General features: G+C 46.9%; 1 protein-coding gene across 1 annotated transcript in view; it reads left to right on the top strand.

Moving 5' to 3' along the window:
• Nucleotides 1-24,636, top strand: part of plch2a (phospholipase C, eta 2a) — a 63,355-nt gene that overhangs the window by 12,409 nt on the left and 26,310 nt on the right. Inside the window, exons 3-8 of the mRNA XM_079238627.1 lie at nucleotides 5,288-5,541; nucleotides 5,640-5,759; nucleotides 14,978-15,148; nucleotides 19,848-19,941; nucleotides 20,226-20,429; nucleotides 20,619-20,739. Coding sequence (XP_079094753.1) covers nucleotides 5,288-5,541; nucleotides 5,640-5,759; nucleotides 14,978-15,148; nucleotides 19,848-19,941; nucleotides 20,226-20,429; nucleotides 20,619-20,739 — 964 coding nt within the window. The remainder of the gene's footprint in view (nucleotides 1-5,287; nucleotides 5,542-5,639; nucleotides 5,760-14,977; nucleotides 15,149-19,847; nucleotides 19,942-20,225; nucleotides 20,430-20,618; nucleotides 20,740-24,636) is intronic.

Here is a 24,636-nt window from a genome sequence, read left to right as displayed (position 1 = left end):
TGCAGCCCGTCTGCGGCGGCCGCACGGCGTCTGCGGCGGCCGCACGGTGTCGCAGCTCGGAGTGTTTTAGGACAGAAGAAAGTGAGGCCGTGGTGGAGCTCGCAGCGTGACTGGGCGTCCCCCGGGGGACCAGGGGATCAGCTTCCCATTGCTTCCCTCCTCTGTAGTCCTGGAAAATAAGCTCCTTAAGTCCCTTCAATTATTCATTAGCTTTAATCTGCCTAAAAAGTGTGTCGCACACGCGGCCCTAAATACAACCAGCAGCCGCAGGCTTCACTGGCGGATCCGAACAAACGCAGCTGATGGGTTGGGGGGGGCTTCGGCTCAGGTCCTGATGGACACTTCACATTAAATCCAAAAGCTTTTGTAGCTGAATGAGTTTTACTGGAAACAACTGGATCAGTGTTTTTAGAAACGTTGCTGCTTTAGAGCATGTCGCAGGTTCGATCCCCCTAAACCAGGAAAGTGTGTCTGACCCCATGTTGTATAAAAACACATTTAAATCCACTAGTTGGGCTTTTGGAAGAGTTTCTCTTCTGCATCTGAAGCTGTAGGACAGGAAGGGATGTGGGGAATGTGCCAAAAACAATCCTCCGTTTCCCTCCGTCACGGCCCCGCCATGTCCTTCCAGATCCTTCTGCTGCTTGGGACGTTGCACCAGACAGCTGAAGGCGTGGGGATTTTATTCCATCTTCTACCAACGCTGCCATCGAGGCGTGGCTTCAGCCTTCATCTGAGCATGACAGGAAACGGAGAATCTGGTTGTAGTTCTCAGGAACCAGCAGGCGTTCAGTTCCAGACGCAGAAAAGCTCCTCGCTCCTCCAGTGTTGTACTATTTATCTGCTGACATGATACACCTTTAGAGAACCTGGAGGTAGGAGCTCATGGAAACCCTCCTTCCTAATCTTGCTGGGACTTTGCATCTGGAATTCTGCTTGTTGGCCTTTTGGAGCTGATTTTCCAGGTGAAGCTGATCCTGACTGCTGACGTTTTATTAACCTGCGGAGAAGCTGAACTTTGGGCTTTTAGGTTTCATGCTTTCTACTGTTCTTAAACTTTCAGAGGAGAAAATAAGAGACAGGAAAAAGTTAAATAAGTAGCTCTGATGGAACCTTTAAGCTCCTTGTGCTGCAGGACATCATGCGTGTTAATCCGCCTCCTCTTCAGATCACATGTCTGCAGTTTGATGAAGGGAGGAGTCGCTGTGTTCGCCCAGCTTCAGTCAGCGGGTCACCCTGTGTGTGAAACCCTGACGGACCTCGGCGTCTCGGCGGTCTGGGAATACGTTCCCCACCATGCTGCCTGTTCTGTGCTACAGATGTTTCCAGATGAGTTTACTGCAGATCAACTGGTTCTCCCTTCTAACCAGGAAGCTCAGCATGTTAACAAGCATCAAACACACTTCATGCACCTTGATTACATGCAGTACACACACAAACTTCATACATGTTTACTTCAGATTTTTTTTCTTCACAACAAGATGATGGATTATTAAACAAAATTATTAAACTTACCTGGAAGGACTTTCTATCATCCTCCTCCAGATGTTTCCTTTTGTTCCCATCTCTTTCCAGATGATCCCACACTGCTTCAGTAATGTTCAGGTCCCGGTTCTGGAGAGGATCCGTCCCTCCATCAGACCTGCTGAGGTCCCGGTTCTGGAGAGGATCCGTCCCTCCATCAGACCTGCTGAGGTCCTGGTTCTGGAGAGGATCCGTCCCTCCATCAGACCTGCTGAGGTCCCGGTTCTGGAGAGGATCCGTCCCTCCATCAGACCTGCTGAGGTCCCGGTTCTGGAGAGGATCCGTCCCTCCATCAGACCTGATGAGGTCCCGGTTCTGGAGAGGATCCGTCCCTCCATCAGACCTGCTGAGGTCCCGGTTCTGGAGAGGATCCGTCCCTCCATCAGACCTGCTGAGGTCCCGGTTCTGGAGAGGATCCGTCCCTCCATCAGACCTGATGAGGTCCCGGTTCTGGAGAGGATCCGTCCCTCCATCAGACCTGATGAGGTCCTGGTTCTGGAGAGGATCCGTCCCTCCATCAGACCTGGTTCCACTGATCTTCCGTTCAGTTCTTGGGTCATGTGACCTCAGCCTTTTCTGGCTACTTGGCCGCCACGTTTCCATGGAGACCGTTTCTGATAAAGCTTGGGATCAGCTACAGGTCCAGATGCATCTTTCAGGTCCTGGTCCAGGTCTTTGCTGGATTTCAGATCCTTTACCTCGACTTAGGAGCTGATCTCTGCCTGAAGGATTCATCGGTGGGAAGGACAAGTCGGCCAAAAGGCTGGAGTGGAAATGAAGGAAGTAGAAAACTTCTGAGAAGAGAAGCTGGAGTCCCCTTTGGACTGGATCAGAGGACGGTTTAGAATTCTCTGGAAGGAGAAATAAATGTCTGAATTAATAATCATGCACAGATTTCTCTTCCATGCAGGAGTTAAAACACATTCTATTTTCTCTAATTGGCATCATTAGGTAGGCATGATTAAATGTTTCTTCCTGGTCTGAACGACCAGCCAGCTGGTAACGAAGCAGCTGATGAGGTGAAACGACAAGAAGCTCCACCAGCAGAAAGGTTTCAGTTCAGCAGAAAGTCGTAGCTGGAGTTCTACCTGGAGCACGCGCCGCTGTGTCCTGATGTGGCGTTGTGGGGAGGACCTGCGTCGTGTCGGTAGCATCACACAGCTGCCTCAGACTGATGGATTCTGCTCACTCAGCCTGGACAGGAACCTGTTTGTGGTCCACACAGTGGCTGACAGCTCCAGAACTGAGATGAACGTCTGAATATGAGTCTGTTTTACCTGAATTAATCTGACAACTTCAGAGGATCAGGTCTGTTAGACGTGCAGAACAAGAAGCAGACTCATCCTGCATCCTGAAGGTTGTAGAGATGCAGGCGGCCTGTTAGCTTCATGCCTCTGCTCCTAATGGTGGATTATTGATGTGCAGTTTTATTCTCTCATATCTGCATTTTCCCAGACAGCTGATGCTGCTTGAGGCCCGATCTCGTTGGCCTCGCAGCCAGCAGGCGGATTTCTACTCCAGTTAAAACTCTCCATCACACCGTGGCCATGTTTATGTTAGTCTGAATAAAAGTTGAATCTGCTGTAAATAGATAAAAGCACTTATTTCTTAGTGGAAATGACAGTTCCCATTTTACTGATTAATTCCTCCATCATGTAAATGTTCACTTTCTGCTCTGAGTTTATTCCCATCGTTGTTGCACACGCTCCTTGTCCGTCCCGATGACGCACGTATTCCCCACGTCTTCCGCCGCCCGTCTCCGGAACGGTCTTTTCCTCTTCACCTGCTGAAAACAGGGATCCTCATGTGGAGTTAGGATTTAAAATCATTAAAATCAAAGCAAAATGGTTCTTCTTATGGAGTTTTCCATGTTGCATCCAAGAGGCGAGAAGCAGGAAGCGGAGTTTCCCTCTGTCCAATCAGATCCCTTCCCAACCCTCCGCTTCAGAGCAGAACTACATGAACGTATTTTCCACGTAAACCTCAGTTCGGAATTAAACACAAAGAATATTTTAATTCAGAATTATTTAATTCCTCGTTATGAATCTCAAATCAAACCTCCATGTAGGAGCAGCTCGTGGCCCCTCCAGCCGCCTCCTGAGGCTTATTTGGTATCTTTTAACAAGCTTTGCTTATTTTATGGTGGAGGGTTCTGCATCAGGAGCGCCTTAAATAAAATTGACAAAATGTTTTTTCTTCTGAAAGCCGAGATGTTTAAACATCCCAGTTCTGAAAGATGAGAAATGATGTGAATTAGAGGTTGCAGGAGATGAAGCCAACGCTGTTTTTAAAATTCTCCTCTACATTTACTAACATGTCACACGCCATGCAGCAGTTTGCAACCTTTTAACGGTGCAGCTGCATCGGAAGCTTTAAATCTGCAGCCAGGCTTAGTCTGATAGGAACCAGAGCGCCGGTTGGGATATGTAATGCCTTAAAAGCACCACAGAAGAAGACTGTAGTGACCTGTATGGCAGTCATGGCTGCATCTGAGGTCACTGGACCCATAGACATCATATATACATGGACGCCGCATCGTACCACGCTGCCTCTACGAGCTGACGTCTCATCGCGCCGCCATCTTGGATGGGTCTCCATGCGCCTCCAATGCATTTATCTGTAAGGTGTAGGTCCAACCACAACAATAATTCAACCAATTTTTACCTGATTTTTCTCAGTTTGGTTTGTTACAAAGAGCTGAGATGTTGTGATACATATCACTGTAAAACATTAAAAACAACGTGGTTTTATGCTAAAATATTTTTTATAATGCTCTTTAACTAGGATATAAGGTAGATACAATATAAATAAATGTATACATGAATTTGATACTAACATATTTGATTGTTTATTGATACATTTGGATTTGCAGTCTGAAAATAAAGCATTGGGTAAAAACTCTACAATTCAAAATTTACACAGAAAAACACTCGGAGAAGGTAAACCTCTGCCAAGGCCTTTATAAAGTTCCTGGATCCAAACAGTGATCCGGATCACCACCAAGATTAAGTTCTTCCTTTTCACATTTCCAACAAGTCCTGAAAATTTCCTGAAAAAACTTAAGTTATCCTGAACACGAACAGATAAAACTGGTAAACCATGTAAAAGTCTTTGTGGAGCATCAATATCATATTTTTCCATAAACACCTCATCATTTGCATTTAGTAGATTATTCACTGTGTTAACATGATTTATAAACCAGTTCTGTAGAAAAGTGTTTTGTTTGTGTGTAATATATACGTGTTGTTCCACTCGTAGCAGAGCAGCGGTCAAAAACAAACTAAGTTGTTTAAGCAGTAATCATAAGAGTAAGAGGAAGGAAGGAAGGAAGGAAGGAAGGAAGGAAGGGAGGAAGGAAGGGAGGAAGGGAGGGAGGGAGGGAGGGAGGGTAAATCTATAGAACGATGGCAGAAAGTATAAAATCATACTTGGGAATTTTTCCCAGTCGGAACATCATCCAGGTACGTTTCACACACTGCACCTTGTTGACTTCTGAATGCTACAACTGGAAGAATTCTCCACATACAACTCATTAATTATGTGGTTTTAAAAGCAGCCAATCAGATCTGGTTCTGATCCGAGCAGCTCGTGGACTAACGGCATTGTGAGTTGTTTATAGATGGGACGTAATGGATGTATTGTTGTCTCGTCATCCTTTTCCCTCCATAATATTCTGTTTTTATCAACGCCAGACGCCGTCGGCGACGTCACACGGCTGGAAAAGTATTTTGTCCACTCACTTGTTAACTTCCTGTTTCCTCAGTCTCCATCGACTCCATCCGGGAAGTGTGCGAAGGCAAGCAGTCGGAGATCTTCCAGCGGTACGCAGACGGCAGCTTCGACCCCAACTGTTGCTTCAGCCTGTACTACGGAGAGCACATGGAGTCCCTGGACCTGGTCTCTGGCACAGGAGAGGAGGCACGGACCTGGATCACCGGCCTCAAGTACCTGATGGCCGGCATCAGCGACGAGGACAGTCTGGCCAAGAGGCAGCGCACCCGCGACCAATATCCTTCAGTAGAGACGTGGCACCACGACGAGATGATGTCTTTTTCAGGTGCAGCTGGATGTGATGCCTTAAAATCCTTAACGTGCCGCTGATCACATGGCTGAAGCAGACCTTCACCGAGGCCGATAAGAACGGAGACGGGAGTTTAAGCATCAGTGAGGTCCTGCAGCTTCTGCACAAACTCAACGTCAACCTTCCCCGCCAGAAGGTCAAGCAGATGTTCAAGGTACGGACACGATGCAGACATTTCTTCTGCCTGTGGAAACGCAGCATGTTTCTGGTTGCTGCGCTGACGTCAGCCGCCGCCGTCTTCAGTCCATCCAGGCGGTGATGATGATGATGTCAGTAACTCCTGGAGCAGGACAGCTCAAGGCCGAAAGGCTTTGTCAGGTTTTCTAAAAGAAGCAATTATTCCTGACTTCTGCATAATTCAGCCTTTAGAAGAACTTGATGGAAAAGGTTCTTTTGTCAGGTTTTCACTTTGTAAAGAGCTGTTCTGCGTTTTTCAGCTGAAACTAAACACTGAACGAGACAAAGAGCCCTGAAACTCCTGCGTGTCAGACGCCGACGCTGACCTCCTGCATATGAAAGCCTTGTGAAGAGAAACTGAAATGTTTGGTAGAAGCTGTGCGATAAATCCTGCATTTTCCTCAGCAGAAGTATTCATGATGTGGTAAAGTCCCTGAAAGTTCCTGCAGAAACTCGTTTCCCTCGCAGTCGCAAGCTGGCCCTGTTTTCTTCCTGTAAATCCACTTTTACAGATTTTTAATCTGTAATTCAGATTTTAATCTGAAAGCTGTTCTAACTTCTAGCTTTAAAAGGGAAACAGAGCAGCTTGTTATGAAAGTTGAAGGGGTATGTTGTGCGTCTGGAGTCTGCAGATGCTGGCCAGCCCACAGCTGAACCACCAACCCTTGGACGGCTCAGGGTTAGCATGCTGACATGCTAACCCGTTAAACATGTTGCTTTAGCCTCCTCCTGCAGAGCAACCAGCCAGCTTGCTATCGCTAAGTCCCGTTCATGGTCACCCATATGGTGCTCCCGGGAAACAGATGGCCTCTGGTGTAATGCAGGGTAAACACACCAGGGACCAATCTGGCCGCGTGTGTGTGTGTGTGTGTGTGTGTGTGTGTGTGTGTGTGTGTGTGTGTGTGTGTGTGTGTGTGTGTGTGTGTGTGTGTGTGTGTGTGTGTGTGTGTGTGTGTGTGTGTGTGTGTGTGTGTGTGTGTGTGTGTGTGTGTGTGTGTGTGTGTGTGTGTGTGTTCTCTTGGCTAGTTTCCTGGCTTAACCTACTTACAGGCTCTCCTGGTTGGAGGACTAGCTATACTACTGTTTATACTCGTACACTGGTAATCTGATTACTTTTAAAAGCATCCATGTGGAAACACTGCTCACTAAAACCAGAGGTGTTCAGCTTTCAGGGGAAATTTACAGAAAATGTAACAGGTTGGTGCTACACTGACTTTATATCATGTTGTAGGACGTTTGAGTGGGAGACTGGTGATGCCTTCATGTCAAACCAGAGCTAACTGGTGTTGAACACCGCAGCTGGTCGTGTTGGGTGTCCTCCTGGTTTGATGTGTAAAACAGCTGCTGTTTGACCAGAACATTGTGGTTGATTTATGGTTCAGATGCTGCTTTTTGGTTTTGTGAATGAAATACAGAAACACTGAAAGGTTGAATGTTTAGAGGTTAGAAAAAGTCTAAAGTTTACCTGTAAAGGTAAAAGTGCATTTTAGGTTCTTCTGACATAATTTTAAAAGCATAAAACCACAATATAATGTTTGTGGTTTATTAGTGGTGTAACTTAAAATATAGACATAAGAATGAATAAATAAACAAGGAGGTCAGATCTTCAGAACTGCTGTGGTAGATTCAGCAAGATGTTGGAAACGTTCCTCAGAAATTCTGCTTCGCATTAACATAAAGCTAGTTGCTGCCCATCACCATGAGAATCTCCCGTTCCACCTCATCACCATGAGAATCTCCCGTTCCACCTCATCACCATGAGAATCTCCCGTTCCACCTCATCACCATGAGAATCTCCTGTTCCACCTCATCACCATGAGAATCTCCTGTTCCACCTCATCACCATGAGAATCTCCTGTTCCACCTCATCACCATGAGAATCTCCCGTTCCACCTCATCACCATGAGAATCTCCTGTTCCACCTCATCACCATGAGAATCTCCTGTTCCACCTCATCATGATGAGAATCTCCCGTTCCACCTCATTACCATGAGAATCTCCCGTTCCACCTCATTACCATGAGAATCTCCCGTTCCACCTCATTACCATGAGAATCTCCCGTTCCACCTCATTACCATGAGAATCTCCCGTTCCACCTCATCACCATGAGAATCTCCCGTTCCACCTCATCACCATGAGAATCTCCCGTTCCACCTCATCACCATGAGAATCTCCCGTTCCACCTCATCACCATGAGAATCTCCCGTTCCACCTCATTACCATGAGAATCTCCCGTTCCACCTCATTACCATGAGAATCTCCCGTTCCACCTCATCACCATGAGAATCTCCCGTTCCACCTCATCACCATGAGAATCTCCCGTTCCACCTCATCACCATGAGAATCTCCCGTTCCACCTCATCACCATGAGAATCTCCCGTTCCACCTCATCACCATGAGAATCTCCCGTTCCACCTCATCACCATGAGAATCTCCCGTTCCACCTCATTACCATGAGAATCTCCCGTTCCACCTCATTACCATGAGAATCTCCCGTTCCACCTCATTACCATGAGAATCTCCCGTTCCACCTCATTACCATGAGAATCTCCCGTTCCACCTCATTACCATGAGAATCTCCCGTTTCACCTCATCACCATGAGAATCTCCCGTTTCACCTCATCACCATGAGAATCTCCCGTTCCACCTCATCACCATGAGAATCTCCTGTTCCACCTCATCACCATGAGAATCTCCTGTTCCACCTCATCATGATGAGAATCTCCCGTTCCACCTCATTACCATGAGAATCTCCCGTTCCACCTCATTACCATGAGAATCTCCCGTTCCACCTCATCACCATGAGAATCTCCCGTTCCACCTCATCACCATGAGAATCTCCCGTTCCACCTCATCACCATGAGAATCTCCCGTTCCACCTCATCACCATGAGAATCTCCCGTTCCACCTCATCACCATGAGAATCTCCCGTTCCACCTCATCACCATGAGAATCTCCTGTTCCACCTCATCATGATGAGAATCTCCCGTTCCACCTCATTACCATGAGAATCTCCCGTTCCACCTCATTACCATGAGAATCTCCCGTTCCACCTCATTACCATGAGAATCTCCCGTTCCACCTCATTACCATGAGAATCTCCCGTTCCACCTCATCACCATGAGAATCTCCCGTTCCACCTCATCACCATGAGAATCTCCCGTTCCACCTCATCATGATGAGAATCTCCCGTTCCACCTCATTACCATGAGAATCTCCCGTTCCACCTCATTACCATGAGAATCTCCCGTTCCACCTCATTACCATGAGAATCTCCCGTTCCACCTCATCACCATGAGAATCTCCCGTTCCACCTCATCACCATGAGAATCTCCCGTTCCACCTCATCACCATGAGAATCTCCCGTTCCACCTCATCACCATGAGAATCTCCCGTTCCACCTCATCACCATGAGAATCTCCCGTTCCACCTCATCACCATGAGAATCTCCCGTTCCACCTCATCACCATGAGAATCTCCCGTTCCACCTCATCACCATGAGAATCTCCCGTTCCACCTCATCACCATGAGAATCTCCCGTTCCACCTCATCACCATGAGAATCTCCCGTTCCACCTCATCACCATGAGAATCTCCCATTCCACCTCATCACCATGAGAATCTCCCGTTCCACCTCATCAAGATGAGAATCTCCCGTTCCACCTCATCAAGATGAGAATCTCCCGTTCCACCTCATCAAGATGAGAATCTCCTGTTCCACCTCATCACCATGAGAACCTCCCGTTCCACCTCATCCCAAAGCTGCTCTGCTGGATGTAGATCTGGTGACTGTGGAGCCGTTGGAGGACAGTGAACTCATCGTCATGGTGGAGATGATGTGAGCTTTGTGACATGGTGCATCATCCTGCTGGAAGTTTCCATCAGAAGATGCTACACTGTGCTCAGAAAGGGATGGACATGGTCGGCAGCAGGACTCAGGTAGGCTGTGGAGGTTAAACCATGTTATGTTGGTACTAAGGGGACCAAAGTGGGAGAAAACCTCCCCCCACCATCCCACCAGCAGCAACCTGAAGCGTTGATCCTGACAGCAGGATGGATCCATGTTGTCATGATGTTTCCAAATCAAATCAAACTTTTTGTCTCCAGCACTTTTCGTGCTTAAAAAAAAAAAAACCATGCAAAGTTCTTCACATAATAAAACAATTTACATCAAATAAAACACACACACATACATCCACAGTCCCCCTTGTAGCCCACAACCACCCTCACCCACGCCCCATGAGCCCTATAACAGTTAGAAGACAAATGGCCAGGTACATGTGCACCAGACAAGGAAATAATATCCTCACGGTGCATCTACACAAAGGGCTACCCCCACCCATGACCACCCAGGCTATCACCGTGGGGGCCACCCGGGTCCGGGCAGACAGGACCCACGCCACAACTGTAAGGCTGCAGCGCCGGATCCCGACCCACCCGACAGGGACAGCCCCCGCAGCAACACCCATACAGTCAGAGCAGGGGCAGCCCTCGGTGAAGAGGACCCCAATGAGAAGAGAGCTGGAGTGATGACTAAAAGTAAAATCCACCCAAAAATAATAACATTTATACTAATATGTAAATATATAAAATATATAAATAAATCAAATGAACTAAAAGAAGAATAAATATAGGCTAATATAAGAATGTTAAAACTTAGTTTAAAGCTAAACTAAAAATGTAGGTTTTGAGCGTTTTTTTAAAAACATCAGCAGTTTCTGCAGCTCTGAGGCCCTCAGGCAGGATCCCAGCAGATTCTGATCCTACCATGTGAATGTGGAGCTGAACTGGAGACTCATCAGACCAGTTTCTCCATCTTCTATTGTCCAGTTCTGGTGAGTCTGTGTGAATTGTAGCCTCAGTTTCCTGTTCTCACTGACAGGAGGGAACCCGCTGTGGTCTTCTGCTGCTGGAGACCATCTGCTTCCAGGCTGGACGTGTTTAGAGTGGATGTTCTGGTTGGAACCAGTGCTTACTGGACTTCCTGTTGTCTTTCCATCATCTCCAACCAGTCTGACCAGTGTCCTCTGACCTCTGACATCATCAGCTGGATATTTTCTCTTCTTCAGACCTTCTCTGGAGACTCTAGAGATGGATCCAGACCAACAAGCCACGTTCAAAGCCACTTAAATCTGCTTTCTTCCTCATCCTGATGCTCAGTTTCAACTTCAGCACGTTGTCTTCATCATGTCTACAAGCTGCCGTGTGATTGGCTGCTTAATTATTTGTGTTTACAAGTAGTTTACCAGGTGGCGCTGAACAATGTGCGTTTCTGAAGATTGTTCCAAACTTGACAGGTGGCGTGCAGCCGTAGATGTTTGCTCCATTATGCAGCCTGTACGGTGACAGAAGAGAGACGTGATGATGTTACACATCACTAAACTTCTCAACGAGAGCACAAAGCAAACCCCGACAGCGCAGGCTTTGATCAAAAATGAATGAGAGCAGGGAAGTTTGGCGCTGCTTTGCATCAGGAGGCAGCTGCAGAACTAACCGGTAAATTATTCCTTATTAGCCATTGAACTAAAAGAACAAGACATGAAACAATCTAAGTGCTGAGGTCATGCATAATAAATGCAGATGATGGGATGAAAAGAGGCTCAGTGGATGTTTTGTGTCCAGAAAAGGCTCTGCTGTCAGTTTCACTTTGTCGTCCTCGTGTCAGGGATTGTCTCTGCAGCGAGGGACCGACGATGCAGAATAACCTGTGATGGGTTTTCACACCTTTCCTGATCAGCGTTGCTCAGATTCCAGTTTGTATGATGGAGAAACCAACAGTCAGATGGATGTGTGTGTGATGCACAGCTCTGCTTAAACTCCTGCCATGTGCGTAACTCTGCCAGTCGCTGTGACCATGTGACCTGTGTCACAGGGGGAAGCCTGAACGAAGGGGGAAGCCTGAACGAAGGGGGAAGCCTGAACGAAGGGGGAAGCCTGAACGAAGGGGGAAGCCTGAACGAAGGGGGAAGCCTGAACGAAGGGGTTTAGCGTGTTAATGAGCTTTTCCATTTGTACATTTTCACACTAGCTTGCAGAACCATGTTTTCCAGGCAGGATGTCCTTTCTGGAAACATACTGTAGCTTCATCCCAGCTCGTTTCCGTTGCCGCCGTTTCTCCTGATGATTTTACTGGAATGTGGTTTTTGGTTTCTCAGCCGGTGGGAATCGTTGTTTTCCTCCCAGAAAAACAAACTGGAGGCAGAAAGTCGTGGAAACGGTTTGATACGACTCTGCAGTCCCAGCAGCGATGGATGGACGAGGAAGTTTCTTTTTAATCCTACTACATAGGGCTGCACAAAGAATCGCGATCTCAATTCATACTTGTATACGATCTCATTTTCAAAAGAAGACGATTTAAAAAAAAAAAAAAAAAAAAAAAAAAAAAAAAAAAAAAAGACTACAAACATACTGCATTTCAAACTGGGACATCACCTGCATAAAAACAAGTGCTCCCTCTGATTCATACTTGTATACGATCTCATTTTCCCTCTTTCTCCCTTAACCAACGACAACGGCGGAGCCTTACACCACGCGACGCAGATGCCGGCTGGTAGGAAAAAAACTTGCCGACTTTCTCGCTAAATCTGGCGACTAGGGAGAAATCCAGCGACTTTTACTGGAGTTCTTGGAGACGTTTCTGGTGTTTTAGCGACTGACTTGAAAGCACATCTTGTTTAGCAGTGCCTGTCAGGAACGAGCGGTGGGAGCCTCCCCCCATCATAAAGCACTCCCAGCCGGTCAGAGGAGCAGGGAGGACACCTGCACAAGTCCACGTGCACGGTCACAATGAACAGTGCATGTGCAAATCCACGGCTGATCCCAGGCTGGCTTACAGAGTGGGATGTAAACTAACGTCCATTTAGATTGTTAATGTCCAGTTTAAACTGGTCATATGCTGTAATGTAATGGTCGTTGTAGGAGAGAGGAATAATGTGGGAGAAAGAAGATGAGTCAAAACCACCCTAAATATGTTTAGTACTATTAATAAACTCTTTTCTGTGGGTTTTTTTTTCATTTTATTTTTTTATTTTGCCATTGAAATAGGTTATCACTTTAAAAAAAGTAGATTCTGAATCCCTTTAGACCCACAGTGCATAAATCACTTTTGTCCTCCATTGTTAAATGTCAGAATATCAAAATTAACCAAAGGACTGCTGTGTGAAGTTTCTAGCTTCATGTCCAACCCTCCTGTTTATATTTTAAGAAACATACCGACCTCTCATCACCTTATGCACAGAAAAAGTATTGTTATATAAATATTATTATATAAAATTATTTAAAGGTTGTGTGTGTAAGAGAAGATAAGAGAGGCATTTATTGTTTTTATGTTCAGTGTCAGCTGTTGCAAAGTTGATGTGCTGGTAATACATGTAATAAATATTTATATTGGAAAAAAATCATGATAGAATCATGATCTCAATTCTAAGCAAAAAAAATCCTGATTCTTGTTTTATCCAGAATCGTGCAGCCCTACTTCTACATATTTGTTAAGGATGCAGAACACTCAAATGGTTGCAAACTGGAAGCATTTCAGGATGAAAAAGACGAAGTGGTCTCAGTGCAGAGCTGCAGTTTGTGGACGTCAGGCCTCGCTGCTGGTTGAGTTTCTCTGCCAAACAGCAGGACCAGCCCGGTTGGTCTGGTAACTGCTGGAGCTAAACGCTCCGAGTCACACTGACCTGAAAATCAGCCTGAATGTTGCTGAAAACGTATTTTCACCTGCTTTCATCCAGCTGACATGAATGGTCATGACGAAACCACATGCTGGTAAGATGATTGTCCGGTGGGAGGACCACAAGGGCCCACTGGTGACTCCTTCACAGGGCTAATAGGAATGAAACTGTGAGGAACGGTCACAGATGTAAACAAGCCATTCATGATTCATCTCTCATGCCAACCAGGACATGATGTCTCGCACGGCGTGCAGCTGATATTAACAGTTGTGGAGGGAAAACCCTTTATCAACACCGATCTGTGTCAGCTGATCTCAGAGGAGACACTTCATGGTGACTGGTCTCCTGATGAAGGTTGTAAGGAGAAGACATGCTGGTAGGAAAGAGTTCATGAAGAGTTCAGGTTTTTAAGTTGTTATGAAATACATTTTATATCTGAATATCTAGATGAAATATGATAAATTTTCATCTTTCAACTCAAATCTTCGCTTGACGTGAAAGACTTCAGCGTCTATTTGCATCTAACTGCAGCTCAGCCGTGTGTGTGTGTGTCTGTGTGTGTGCCAGCCACACCGAGCCAAGCTCCAACTGTCACGGACGTCATCGGTGACGGAGCGGGACGGCCTCTGGTGCAGGTCGGCATATGTAGCCGTCGTGGACGGTCTGTGTGAACCCAGACAGGGACTACATGGGTCACAATGAGACCTGCTGCCGTTCTCATAAATATCGGCGGTGCAAGTGGAGACGTCCTCCTGTGAAACCTTGGTTTTATAAAATGTGAGCAAACCCGTCGTGTTTCTGCTGGAAAACCGTCTGAACCGAGCATCCCATCAGGAAGAAACTTCACTGAACCTGATTTAAACCTAAATCAGACTCAGAAATGTTTTAAACTGGTTCAGATGAACATCAGACATTTTACTGCAGTTTGTCCTTTTTTAGGACTGAAGTTGAAGGATGTGAAAGAATCTGATTCATAATCCAGCATTTAGAGATGCTTAATTCATCCTTAAGGAAAAGATTTAAGCATTTTGTTAAAGCGTAATTATAGGAATTATAAATTCGACGTAGAGCTGGGTGTCGTGGGAGTGAGGATGGAGACCCTGGTAGCAGACGACGTGTCGCTGATCTGATGGTTTGTTCTGTGATCGATGGGGAATGAGACTTTATGCAGCTTATTGTGTCTGATCTTGGTCTTTAGACGGCTTACGTTGTGTTTTATTTTACCCGACTGCTTTTATTGTGCATGGTTCCATTTTTATCAGATATTTTCTTCAGAAAACTTTTTATTCAGATACATTTTCATGTTTGGATTTTCAACCAGGATTGTTGGCTCTGAATGTGTCAGACTTAACTCCAGTTGTATCAAGATGTCAGCAGCACATATCTGAGACTTTTACATGCTGCTGAAATTCAGACTTTTCCCAGGCGACTCATGTGAAACATGCGTCTCCTCAGCTCTCAGACGGAGCACGCTCCGCTCCTCCTGGATGTTTAAACTCACTTGTTTGTTGTTCCTGCTGTAGGAGGCGGACACGGACGACAACCAGGGAACGCTGGGCTTTGAGGAGTTCTGCTCCTTCTACAAGATGATGTCCACCCGCAGAGACCTGTACCTCCTCATGCTGACCTACAGCAACCACAAAGACCACCTGGACACCGACGACCTCACCCGCTTCCTGGAGACTGAGCAGAAGGTACTTCCTGTCCGGTCAGACAGCCGCTCATCAGCTGGAGATGGATTATTTATCTGTGGGTTTGTTGTTGGAGCGTCCATGTTGAGTTAAAGATGAGACTCTACTGGCATTTATTCCCAGTATGACAACCTGCCTTAACTAACTGCAGGTTTCAGCCAACTTCTCTCCTCTGGTGCATGCTCAGCTGTTCTGCTGCATCCTTACAAGGAAACTTTCTCTGAGTGAAATAACTGGAGAGAAAGTGTTTGTGCCCATCATCAGGGTGTAATGGGATGTGTATTCTAGTCTTTGGTAAGGAACAGACGGAGTAACTGCCTTGCACATGCTCACTCTGTAATGAGCCTGTAGCTGGCGGACGACGGGTCGGGCCAGGTGGGACGTGGGGCATAGCGGACGTCGGGCTAGTGGTAGATTTAATAAGAAACCAGAGATGAAAAACCCTTTTTCATCTTTAACATCTCCGATCTGGAAAAACTTCAGCTTTCCATTGGAGTATATAAATGGACAAAAAGAAGTGGATATGATGGGACCAGTCTGGAGGTTTTGTGTCAAGCTGTAGTGGAGATTTATCCCCTTTAGACCGTACGTAAAATATTCTCAGAGCCTCCGTGACGTCACCCGTAGGTTTCTGAAGAGCTGAATTGAAGCTCGTTGGGAGGTTCCTACCATCACCATCTTGGCAGGGGCATGCGTGTCGTCTCGCCCGGAAAATACAAATATGGGCAAAGAGGTGGAGCTGAGAGGGGGGAGGAGTCTTTCAAACTCTGACCTGCCTGTAGCTAAGAACTAACCGAGATAACAGGAGCTAACCAGCTAACAAAGGTAAGCGGGCTAAAGCTAAGTCACGTTGTTAACCGGCTAAAAACCGCAGTTGTTCTACGTTCTTCTGACTTGAAGCAGGAGATCGGGTACCTGTCAATCAAAAGGACACATCTCTAATTATGTTGAATTTCGAGATTACATTATTTTTAAACGGGCGAGTTAGAAAAAAATTCACTCCCCCCCACAGTTGTCATGACGGTAAACCTGACTTATTAAACCTAAAATGGATTTTTGAACCAGGCTGTAAACATGTTTATTTCTGCTGTGAACATGTTTATTTCTGCTGTGAACATGTTTATTTCTGCTGTGAACATGTTTATTCCTGCTGTGAACATGTTTATTTCTGCTGTGAACATGTTTATTCCTGCTGTGAACATGTTTATTCCTGCTGTGAACATGTTTATTCCTGCTGTGAACATGTTTATTTCTGCTGTGAACATGTTTATTCCTGCTGTGAACATGTTTATTCCTGCTGTGAACATGTTTATTCCTGCTGTGAACATGTTTATTCCTGCTGTGAACATGTTTATTTCTGCTGTGAACATGTTTATTTCTGCTGTGAACATGTTTATTCCTGCTGTGAACATGTTTATTCCTGCTGTGAACATGTTTATTCCTGCTGTGAACATGTTTATTTCTGCTGTAAACATGTTTATTTCTGCTGTGAAGTTGGTCTTTTTAACATGGGAGTCTATGGGGATTTGCTCTGTTTTGGAGTTCCTAGTGGATGAAGGGGGAACTGCAGTTTGGCAGTTCCACAAAGGCTTCACTTTTAACCGCCGGAGGTTGCTACTTGGCTCCCCCTTTAGCCCCGCCCCCTCCACCTTTGGATGCAGTGTTTGTAACTCGTCAGTAATAAATTAGTAGTAGTTAAGTAAATAACTGTGCTGTTATGTTGCTCATCACATTCCCGTTGGATGGATCACGCGTGTGTTTACATTTCTCACACTGTTTGTTTCCGTCTGACTTCCTGCCGGGTGTCTGTAGACGCTGCTTCTGTCTGCTCTCCTTCCTGTGAGGCTGTCAGAATGCAGAACAGTGATGGATCAGATGATTCCTTCCTGTAAATCTCGCCGCCGCTGGCTCTGTTGGAGCATGGTCACATGTGCTGCCTGACCCAGGAACCTCTCTGAAAGCTTCCCTACATGATCACTCTGCAGCCTCAGTAAAACGAAGCAGGTCTGCTGCCATCGTCTGTTTCTTCCCAGTAGAGCCCGACAGCATCAGTCCTGCAGAGGCTGCTGGGAGGCTGGATCCCCGTCGTACTGGGAGGCTGGATCCCCGTCGTACTGGGAGGCTGGATCCCCGTCGTACTGGGAGGCTGGATCCCCGTCGTACTGGGAGGCTGGATCCCCGTCGTACTGGGAGGCTGGATCCCCGTCGTACTGGGAGGCTGGATCCCCGTCGTACTGGGAGGCTGGATCCCCGTCGTACTGGTATCATTTCTGTGGCGGAACGCAGAAAGCCGGGGACTTTGTTTGCAGCCGTTTCCTTCCTTCCGTCTCTGCATGGATTATCTTGTGAAGCCTTCAGGTCAGCTGACCTCGCTGCCTGCTCACACCAGCCAATCAAAACTTGGATTTTCCACTAAAATACCTCTGAAGCCTTTTTGAACCATGTTTAGTTGCTTTAAATGACCTTTTTATAGAATAATGATGCTGCTGGATCTCCTCCTCTTCGGCTGCATGTGGTTCTGCGTCGCTGCTGCCTCAAGCTTTCCACGTCACAGCGGGAGGACAGGAACGTCTCCACATGGATCCACACAGCCAAACCTAAAGGAGTTCGGAGGTTTATACATTTCTGTCCTGCAGACCACGTTCTGCTCCTTTTACATCCATTAGTTGGGTTGGATCTGCAACCTGGTTGGCCACGGCTGATCAGTACTTGTTGGCCTGGATCTGCTCTGATCCTGGTCATGTTGGGATGTTTTGCTCCTCAGAGTCGCAGCGATTAGTTTGGTTTCCTCCTGATGGCGTTGGAGGCCAGTTAGGGAAGCCATTTGTCTGAAATGATGGCAGAATCCAGCAGAGATGTGTCTGCTTGCAGCTTCATCCAGACTCTGTTCTGCTTCTCCGTTCAGATGAGACAAAGATGCAAGGCTGGAATCTAGAAGACACGATTAGTGGGAGCGGTGGCCTCATGCTGGTTTTCAGGTTGTTTCAGGCTCAAACTACAGAGTAGCTTCATCACAAGAGGCTGAAGTGGACTCTGACCTGGATGCTGATCCATCAAGAAAGTCCTGCTAGACCAGTTCTCCTGCTCCACCATCAGGATGTGGTTCAGCGTGGTCCTACTGGACCAGTTCTCCTGCTCCACCATCAGGATGTGGTTCAGCGTGGTCCTACTGGACCAGTTCTCCTGCTCCACCATCAGGATGTGGTTCAGCGTGGTCCTACTGGACCAGTTCTCCTGCTCCACCATCAGGATGTGGTTCAGCGTGGTCCTGCTGGACCAGTTCTCCTGTTCCACCATCAGGATGTGGTTCAGCGTGGTCCTGCTGGACCAGTTCTCCTGTTCCACCATCAGGATGTGGTCCTGCTGGACCAGTTCTCCTGTTCCACCATCAGGATGTGGTCCAGCTGGACCAGTTCTCCTGTTCCACCATCAGGATGTGGTCCAGCATGGTGGAAGGTCTTCCCTGAAAGAGACGTTGTCTGGATGGGAGCAGATGTTTCAGCATTGATGGAGCTTCCCAGATGTGGAAGCTGCCCACGCCATCGGCACTAATGCAACCCCATCCCATCAGAGATGCAGGCTGATAACAAGCTGGATGCTCCCTCTCCTCTTTAGTCTGCAGGACACGCCGTCCATGCTGTCCACAAACTATTCCACATCTTCATCCAGGTTTCCACTCAGAACATTTTAAATGAGCTTTGGTCCAGAGAAGACGGCGTGTTTCTGGATCCTCTTCACATATGATGGAGCTTTAACCTGCATGTGTGGGTTTCAGCCTGAACTGGGTTCACACTGGTTTCTGGAAGCTTCCTGAGTCCATGCACTGGTTTACAGTAGAGAATCATGTTATAATGCAGAAGATCACCAGCATCCAGCCTTGTCCCAGCATACAGAGATTCCTCCAGAATCTTATAATACTGTACAGTGTAACAGATGGTGGGATCCTCAGTCTGAGGAACATTTTCTCTGAATATTTAGATCCAGTTTGTCTGATTGGTGGATTTCCGTCCATCTTTCCTTTTTCTCACCCAGTCATGTTTCTGATCTGCTGCTGATTAACCTAATTAGTTACCAAACGCTCCCCCAGCTGCCCTCCAACTTGTTCCAGATGTGTTGCTGACATCAGACTCACACTCAGCTCATATTTTCTATGAAATAATGTTTCAGTTTCAACATCTCATATGTTGTTTATCTTCTACTGGGAATAAAATGTGGCTCAATGATAAAAACATTGTGCTTTTATTGGGATTTATTTTCTGACAGCTGTTTTAGTAATCAGTGTTAAAGTTGTGAATCCAGCCGAGCTGCCATGGAGTGTAACTCTGAGCAGCATCAGCTTGTCAACACTCGTCCTAACAACTCCAGATCTGGCTTCAGCTCCACTCGGGTGGATTTCTCTCCCCACTCTCCGCTCCGTCGTCCACATTATAAACAGTTTGTTCATCCTGAAGTCTAATTGGCTTTAAACACAGTGATGGAGCAGGACACAGCAGCGGGAGGTCGACGCCCCTTTTTATTGATAAGCAGAGCTGGTTTCTGATTGATTAAACTGGGTTTAAACAGCAGCGACCAGAGAGACGGCTGACTTCTGCTGCCAACATGGAGAACTCACCAATATGTAGGCTAACCTCCTATAACTCATGTTCCTCTGCAGGCTTTCCGTCTGCATTCATGCTGTCAAATCTGCTCCTCACACTTGCAGATGACCAAGGTGACCAAGGACCACTGTCTGGAGATCATCAACAAGTTTGAGCCGTGCTCTGAGAACCAGAAGCAAGGGGTTCTGGGTATCGATGGTGAGTCTGCCTCACTCAGATTCCTGTTTTATTCATGTCTTTTTGTTTGGAATTGGACTGAGTGTTGATGCTTTTATGTTCTGTTTGAACAAATGATCAGCTTCAGGAACTAAATGAAATCCCCATCAGGACTATAAAATCAACCTTTCTTTGTATTTTTATTTTGCATCAAGTGAGCTGGAATGTTTTCATATTTCAGAAGCATCTGAAGTAGAGTTCTGCACATCAGAGGCTCAGAGACACGCGTACGAGGCTCACAGTGAAACTGCTTCCTTTTCTTTTAGGTTTTACTAATTACATGCGCAGCCCAGCGGGAGACATCTTCAACCCGGATCACTACAGTGTGAGCCAGGACATGAACCAGCCGCTCTGCAACTACTTCATCGCCTCGTCACACAACACCTACCTGACGGGAGACCAGCTGATGTCGCAGTCCAGGGTGGACATGTACGCCTGGGTGCTGCAGGCCGGCTGCCGCTGTGTGGAAGGTCAGGCAGGCAGGCAGCCATGTTGTTTTGCTCCTATTCATGCTCGACTCATTGTGAAGCTGTGTGTGTGTGTGTGTGTGTGTGTGTAGCTCTGTGGAAATGCGACTGTGTGACTGATGGGAGATAAATGTGGAACGTAGCGCTTGTTTACATGTCGGTTACTGGTTTCTCTGGTTCTCCTGTCCACAGTGGACTGCTGGGACGGTCAGGAGGGTGAGCCCATCGTGCACCACGGCTACACCCTCACCTCCAAGATCCTCTTCAGAGACGTCATCGAGACCATCAACAAGTACGCCTTCGTCAAGACCGAGTAAGTTTAAACACCGTGTGGAAGAATCCGGCGGTCCTGGTCCTGGTCCAGTCCTGGTCCGTAGTTCTGTCCGTTAGACCAAGTCTTCCATGTCTGTGGCTGTAATATGACAACATGAGGCTGAGACGGGAAGGAAAACGGGATTATAAAGCAGATTTCATGTTAATAAAGTTCCTTAGAAAAAAAAACAGACAGGATGTTTTAGATAAAATCCTTTTTAAGAGGATCTGGTTTTAGTTTTTTAAAAAACTTCCACAGAACAAAAACTGAAGGGGAGAAAGTTCCACACAGAAACGGACACAAATCAGACGTTTTAAATCATGTTTCACCTCAACCAGAGGCAAGAAAACCTGCAGCTGGATCAGGTTCTGGTGGTCTGGGTGGATCAGGTCCTGGTGGTCTGGGTGGATCAGGTCCTGGTGGTCTGGGTGGATCAGGTCCTGGTGGTCTGGGTGGATCAGGTCCTGGTGGTCTGGGTGGATCAGGTCCTGGTGGTCTGGGTGGATCAGGTTCTGGTGGTCTGGGTGGATCAGGTTCTGGTGGTCTGGGTGGATCAGGTTCTGGTGGTCTGGGTGGATCAGGTCCTGGTGGTCTGGGTGGATCAGGTCCTGGTGGTCTGGGTGGATCAGGTTCTGGTGGTCTGGGTGGATCAGGTCCTGGTGGTCTGGGTGGATCAGGTCCTGGTGGTCTGGGTGGATCAGGTCCTGGTGGTCTGGGTGGATCAGGTCCTGGTGGTCTGGGTGGATCAGGTTCTGGTGGTCTGGGTGGATCAGGTTCTGGTGGTCTGGGTGGATCAGGTCCTGGTGGTCTGGGTGGATCAGGTTTGTTTTTGTAGTCCACCTCCTGTATGTGGTCCTCCTGAAACAGACCTGTGTTTGGTGGACCGAGTCCGCCTCTGCGATCCGAATCAGAATCCAAACGTTCCGAGCGAGCGGAGCAGGGTTCGGATCAGACAGGAAGCTGTTAGCGTGGGTTCAGTCAGACGGCGGCGCTCCAACGATGCAGCGTTTAGCGTCGAGTCCTCCGGACTCCTGAAGCCAAAGCAGGAAAACCAGTTTGCTGGCGACGTAGTGCTGGCTAGCTTAGCTGAAGTCCTGTTGGATGGGCGGGGCGGTGGGATGGGCAGCGTAATGAAGGGAAACGGTGGAAATGAGCCCAGCTTTACTTCTCATGTTGGGGTTTTTCTGATGAATAAAGTTTTTTTTATTTAGATTTGGTCTTGTGGACCAGGAGCACCTCATCAGAGGAAGGTTTGATCCCCTCGTTTGGCTGAATCCTCGATATTCACAGTTTAAAATGTTTGTAAGGAACGGCGGAGACGTCCTGGAAATGAAAGTACTTCCATGTTGTAGCCGTGTTGGCGGGTTAGTCCACATGTTCCACATCAGACCGTCGGGATTTAACGGGGAGTGACACGTCATGAGAAACATCATCATGCAGAGAAGGTTGTGCAGAGATCCCCCCCCCCCCCCCCCCCCCCCCCCCCCCCCCCAACAGGAACATTAACCTGCCCCCCCCTTGAATATGTGCTTTGCTGAAGAGATTGATTCCTGTAACGGTTAACAACACAATCTGCAGCTGCCCTCTAAATTCTGGGTCAGTTCTGTCCGCCTGTACTACATGTGCTTCTGGCTTCCAGCTGCAGCGTTTTAAATCAATACGCTTCCACTTCTGACTGTTTCATCGCCGCCTGAGGCTCGTGGGATTTCTGCTCATATTCTTTTATTATGCTCCATATTCCCCCGAGTTTCCACCTTCTGTGGGTAAATAGTGAAGTTCCACCAGAACAACCTGGATCTATTTATATCCAGAGTCCTGGATGCCAGGCAGGACTTGTGAGACCACCGTGGAGAAAACCAGGAGGGATAAAACATTCTCACTGTTACACAAATAAAAACACCCAACACCCCATAATATCCTGTAACAGAGCTTTGGAGCAGAAATGGACTTACTGGTCATACTGGAGGCTCAGCCTGCTGGGTCTGGGACCAGACCAGCTGCTTGCTTAGTTTTCACTGCAGAAAGCGAACAGTGCAGGAGAATTTCCTCCTGCAGAGGAAACAGTTCTTCCAGGTCGGGCTCGCCGAGCGGGCGACTGGTGATTGGCTCCGTTAAAACTAACGAAGACATTAATCAGATAACTGAGGATGTGACGTTCGAGCTCCTAAATGACAGACGGCTCTGATTGTGACAAACAGGTGAAGTCAGAGCAGCTGGACGCTAATGTTTCATCTTCTCTCCTCGTTCTGGTCTGAAGCACAAACAGCTGATCATCAGAAACCAGCTGATGAACCGCTCAGAGGAGCGAAACCTCAAGCTTTCAGGCCGAGGCGGCTGGATGTCCACCTTTCGTTTCCATAGTAACTTGTAATATTAGTCCAGTTGGCTGTTACAACATAAAAAGCTGAAGATGCTTCAGTCAGCTGACCCGATCCAAACCACCGTCCAGGATCCCACAGAACGGCCCAAACGCAGGACACAATAAGTAAACCTCTTAGCTGGAAGATCACATGATCAAACGTGACTCTGAGGTGTTTACAGCGGTTCTGCAGGAGTCCAACAGACTCCATGACTTTAACTGGAAGATCTTTGTGTCCTGCAGGATGAACCCTCCTCCAGTCAGTCTGATAGATCCATAATGATCTGCAGCTGTTCTACACTGGTTCTGAAACATAAAACCTCCTCCCAGATTCTGGTTCCAGCCGATGTTGTGGTCCAACTTTTCTTCTAAACACTGTTAGATTCACGATGATCAAAACCTTTAGATCTGAAATAACAGTGATATATAAACACCGTAACCTTGTTGCTTTTTATCTCCACAGTAAAACAGCCTCATGTCTGCAGACGGCTGCAAAATGTCACAAAACATCTTTTACTGACGGTTCAGACTTTCATCTGGTTGTAGCTGAAATGGAAACCTCACCTGCGTGACAGCCACTCCCACCTTCCTCTCATGTTTTCCACCGTTTGGATATGCCAGTAAACAATGATGCTTAAAAACAAAAACAACTTTTCTATGTGGCAGTGTGAAAGAATCCAGCTCTGCCCGGAATTTACTGGAATCCAAGTTAAACCAGCTCATTCTCAGGAAAATGTCCCAGAAGTAGTTTCTATGTAAAGTTTCCAATGGACAGACGGACAGACAAGTGGACAAACTGATTAAATAATTTTAAAACTCTGAAGAAATCTTGTGAATTTAAAGTTCTGGATGTTTTTTTTTTAAATAAACACATCTAAACGTGTCAGGAATGTCGCTCAGCGATTCTGATGGAAGAAAAGTTTAGTTTCCGTTTAGTTGCCATGACAACGGCTGATGCTGCTCTCGCACCTCTTCAGTCTGCCGTGAAACCCGGCTCTGATAAATCCACATAAACCTGCAGGAAATTCTCCCCACACCTGGGCAGACACTGAACACACACGGAGAACACACACACTCCCTCGTCCTCGCAGCTTCTGCCTCAGAAGGTGATAATCTCGTTGACACGCATGCAGAGAAAATCTCTATTTTTAGATCTGGTCTCCAAGTAAAACGGAGGAGAAAAGCCTCCTTTGTGTGCATCTTCACCCTCACTGCGTGTTTGTGAAAACATGAGCGTGGACGTGTTTTCCACAGATAATTGACTAAAACGGAGCGGGGTGATGAGACGGCGTTGAGCATCAAAGAGGAATCAGATTAAATAAAAGCCTCCGTCTGACTGAGACTGAATTATCACAGCTTGCTGTAAATGACTTGTTTTCATCGCTTTCACTGCTGCTAATGTGACTCCATACGTCACGCTTCGACTTAAAACGCTGCATTTCTGCTCATTTCTTCAGTTTACAAGCAAACCTGCAAACTTCCCCGGTTTGTTTGGATTGTTGTTTGGTTTGAAGCTTTGTGTTTAAATTTCAAGCTGT

This window comes from Telmatherina bonti (assembly GCF_933228915.1).
Source record: "Telmatherina bonti genome assembly, chromosome: 4".
Taxonomy (NCBI): Eukaryota; Metazoa; Chordata; class Actinopteri; order Atheriniformes; family Telmatherinidae; genus Telmatherina; species Telmatherina bonti.
The sequence above is the reverse complement of the archived record's forward strand: the minus strand, read 5'-3'. Positions and strand labels throughout refer to the sequence as shown.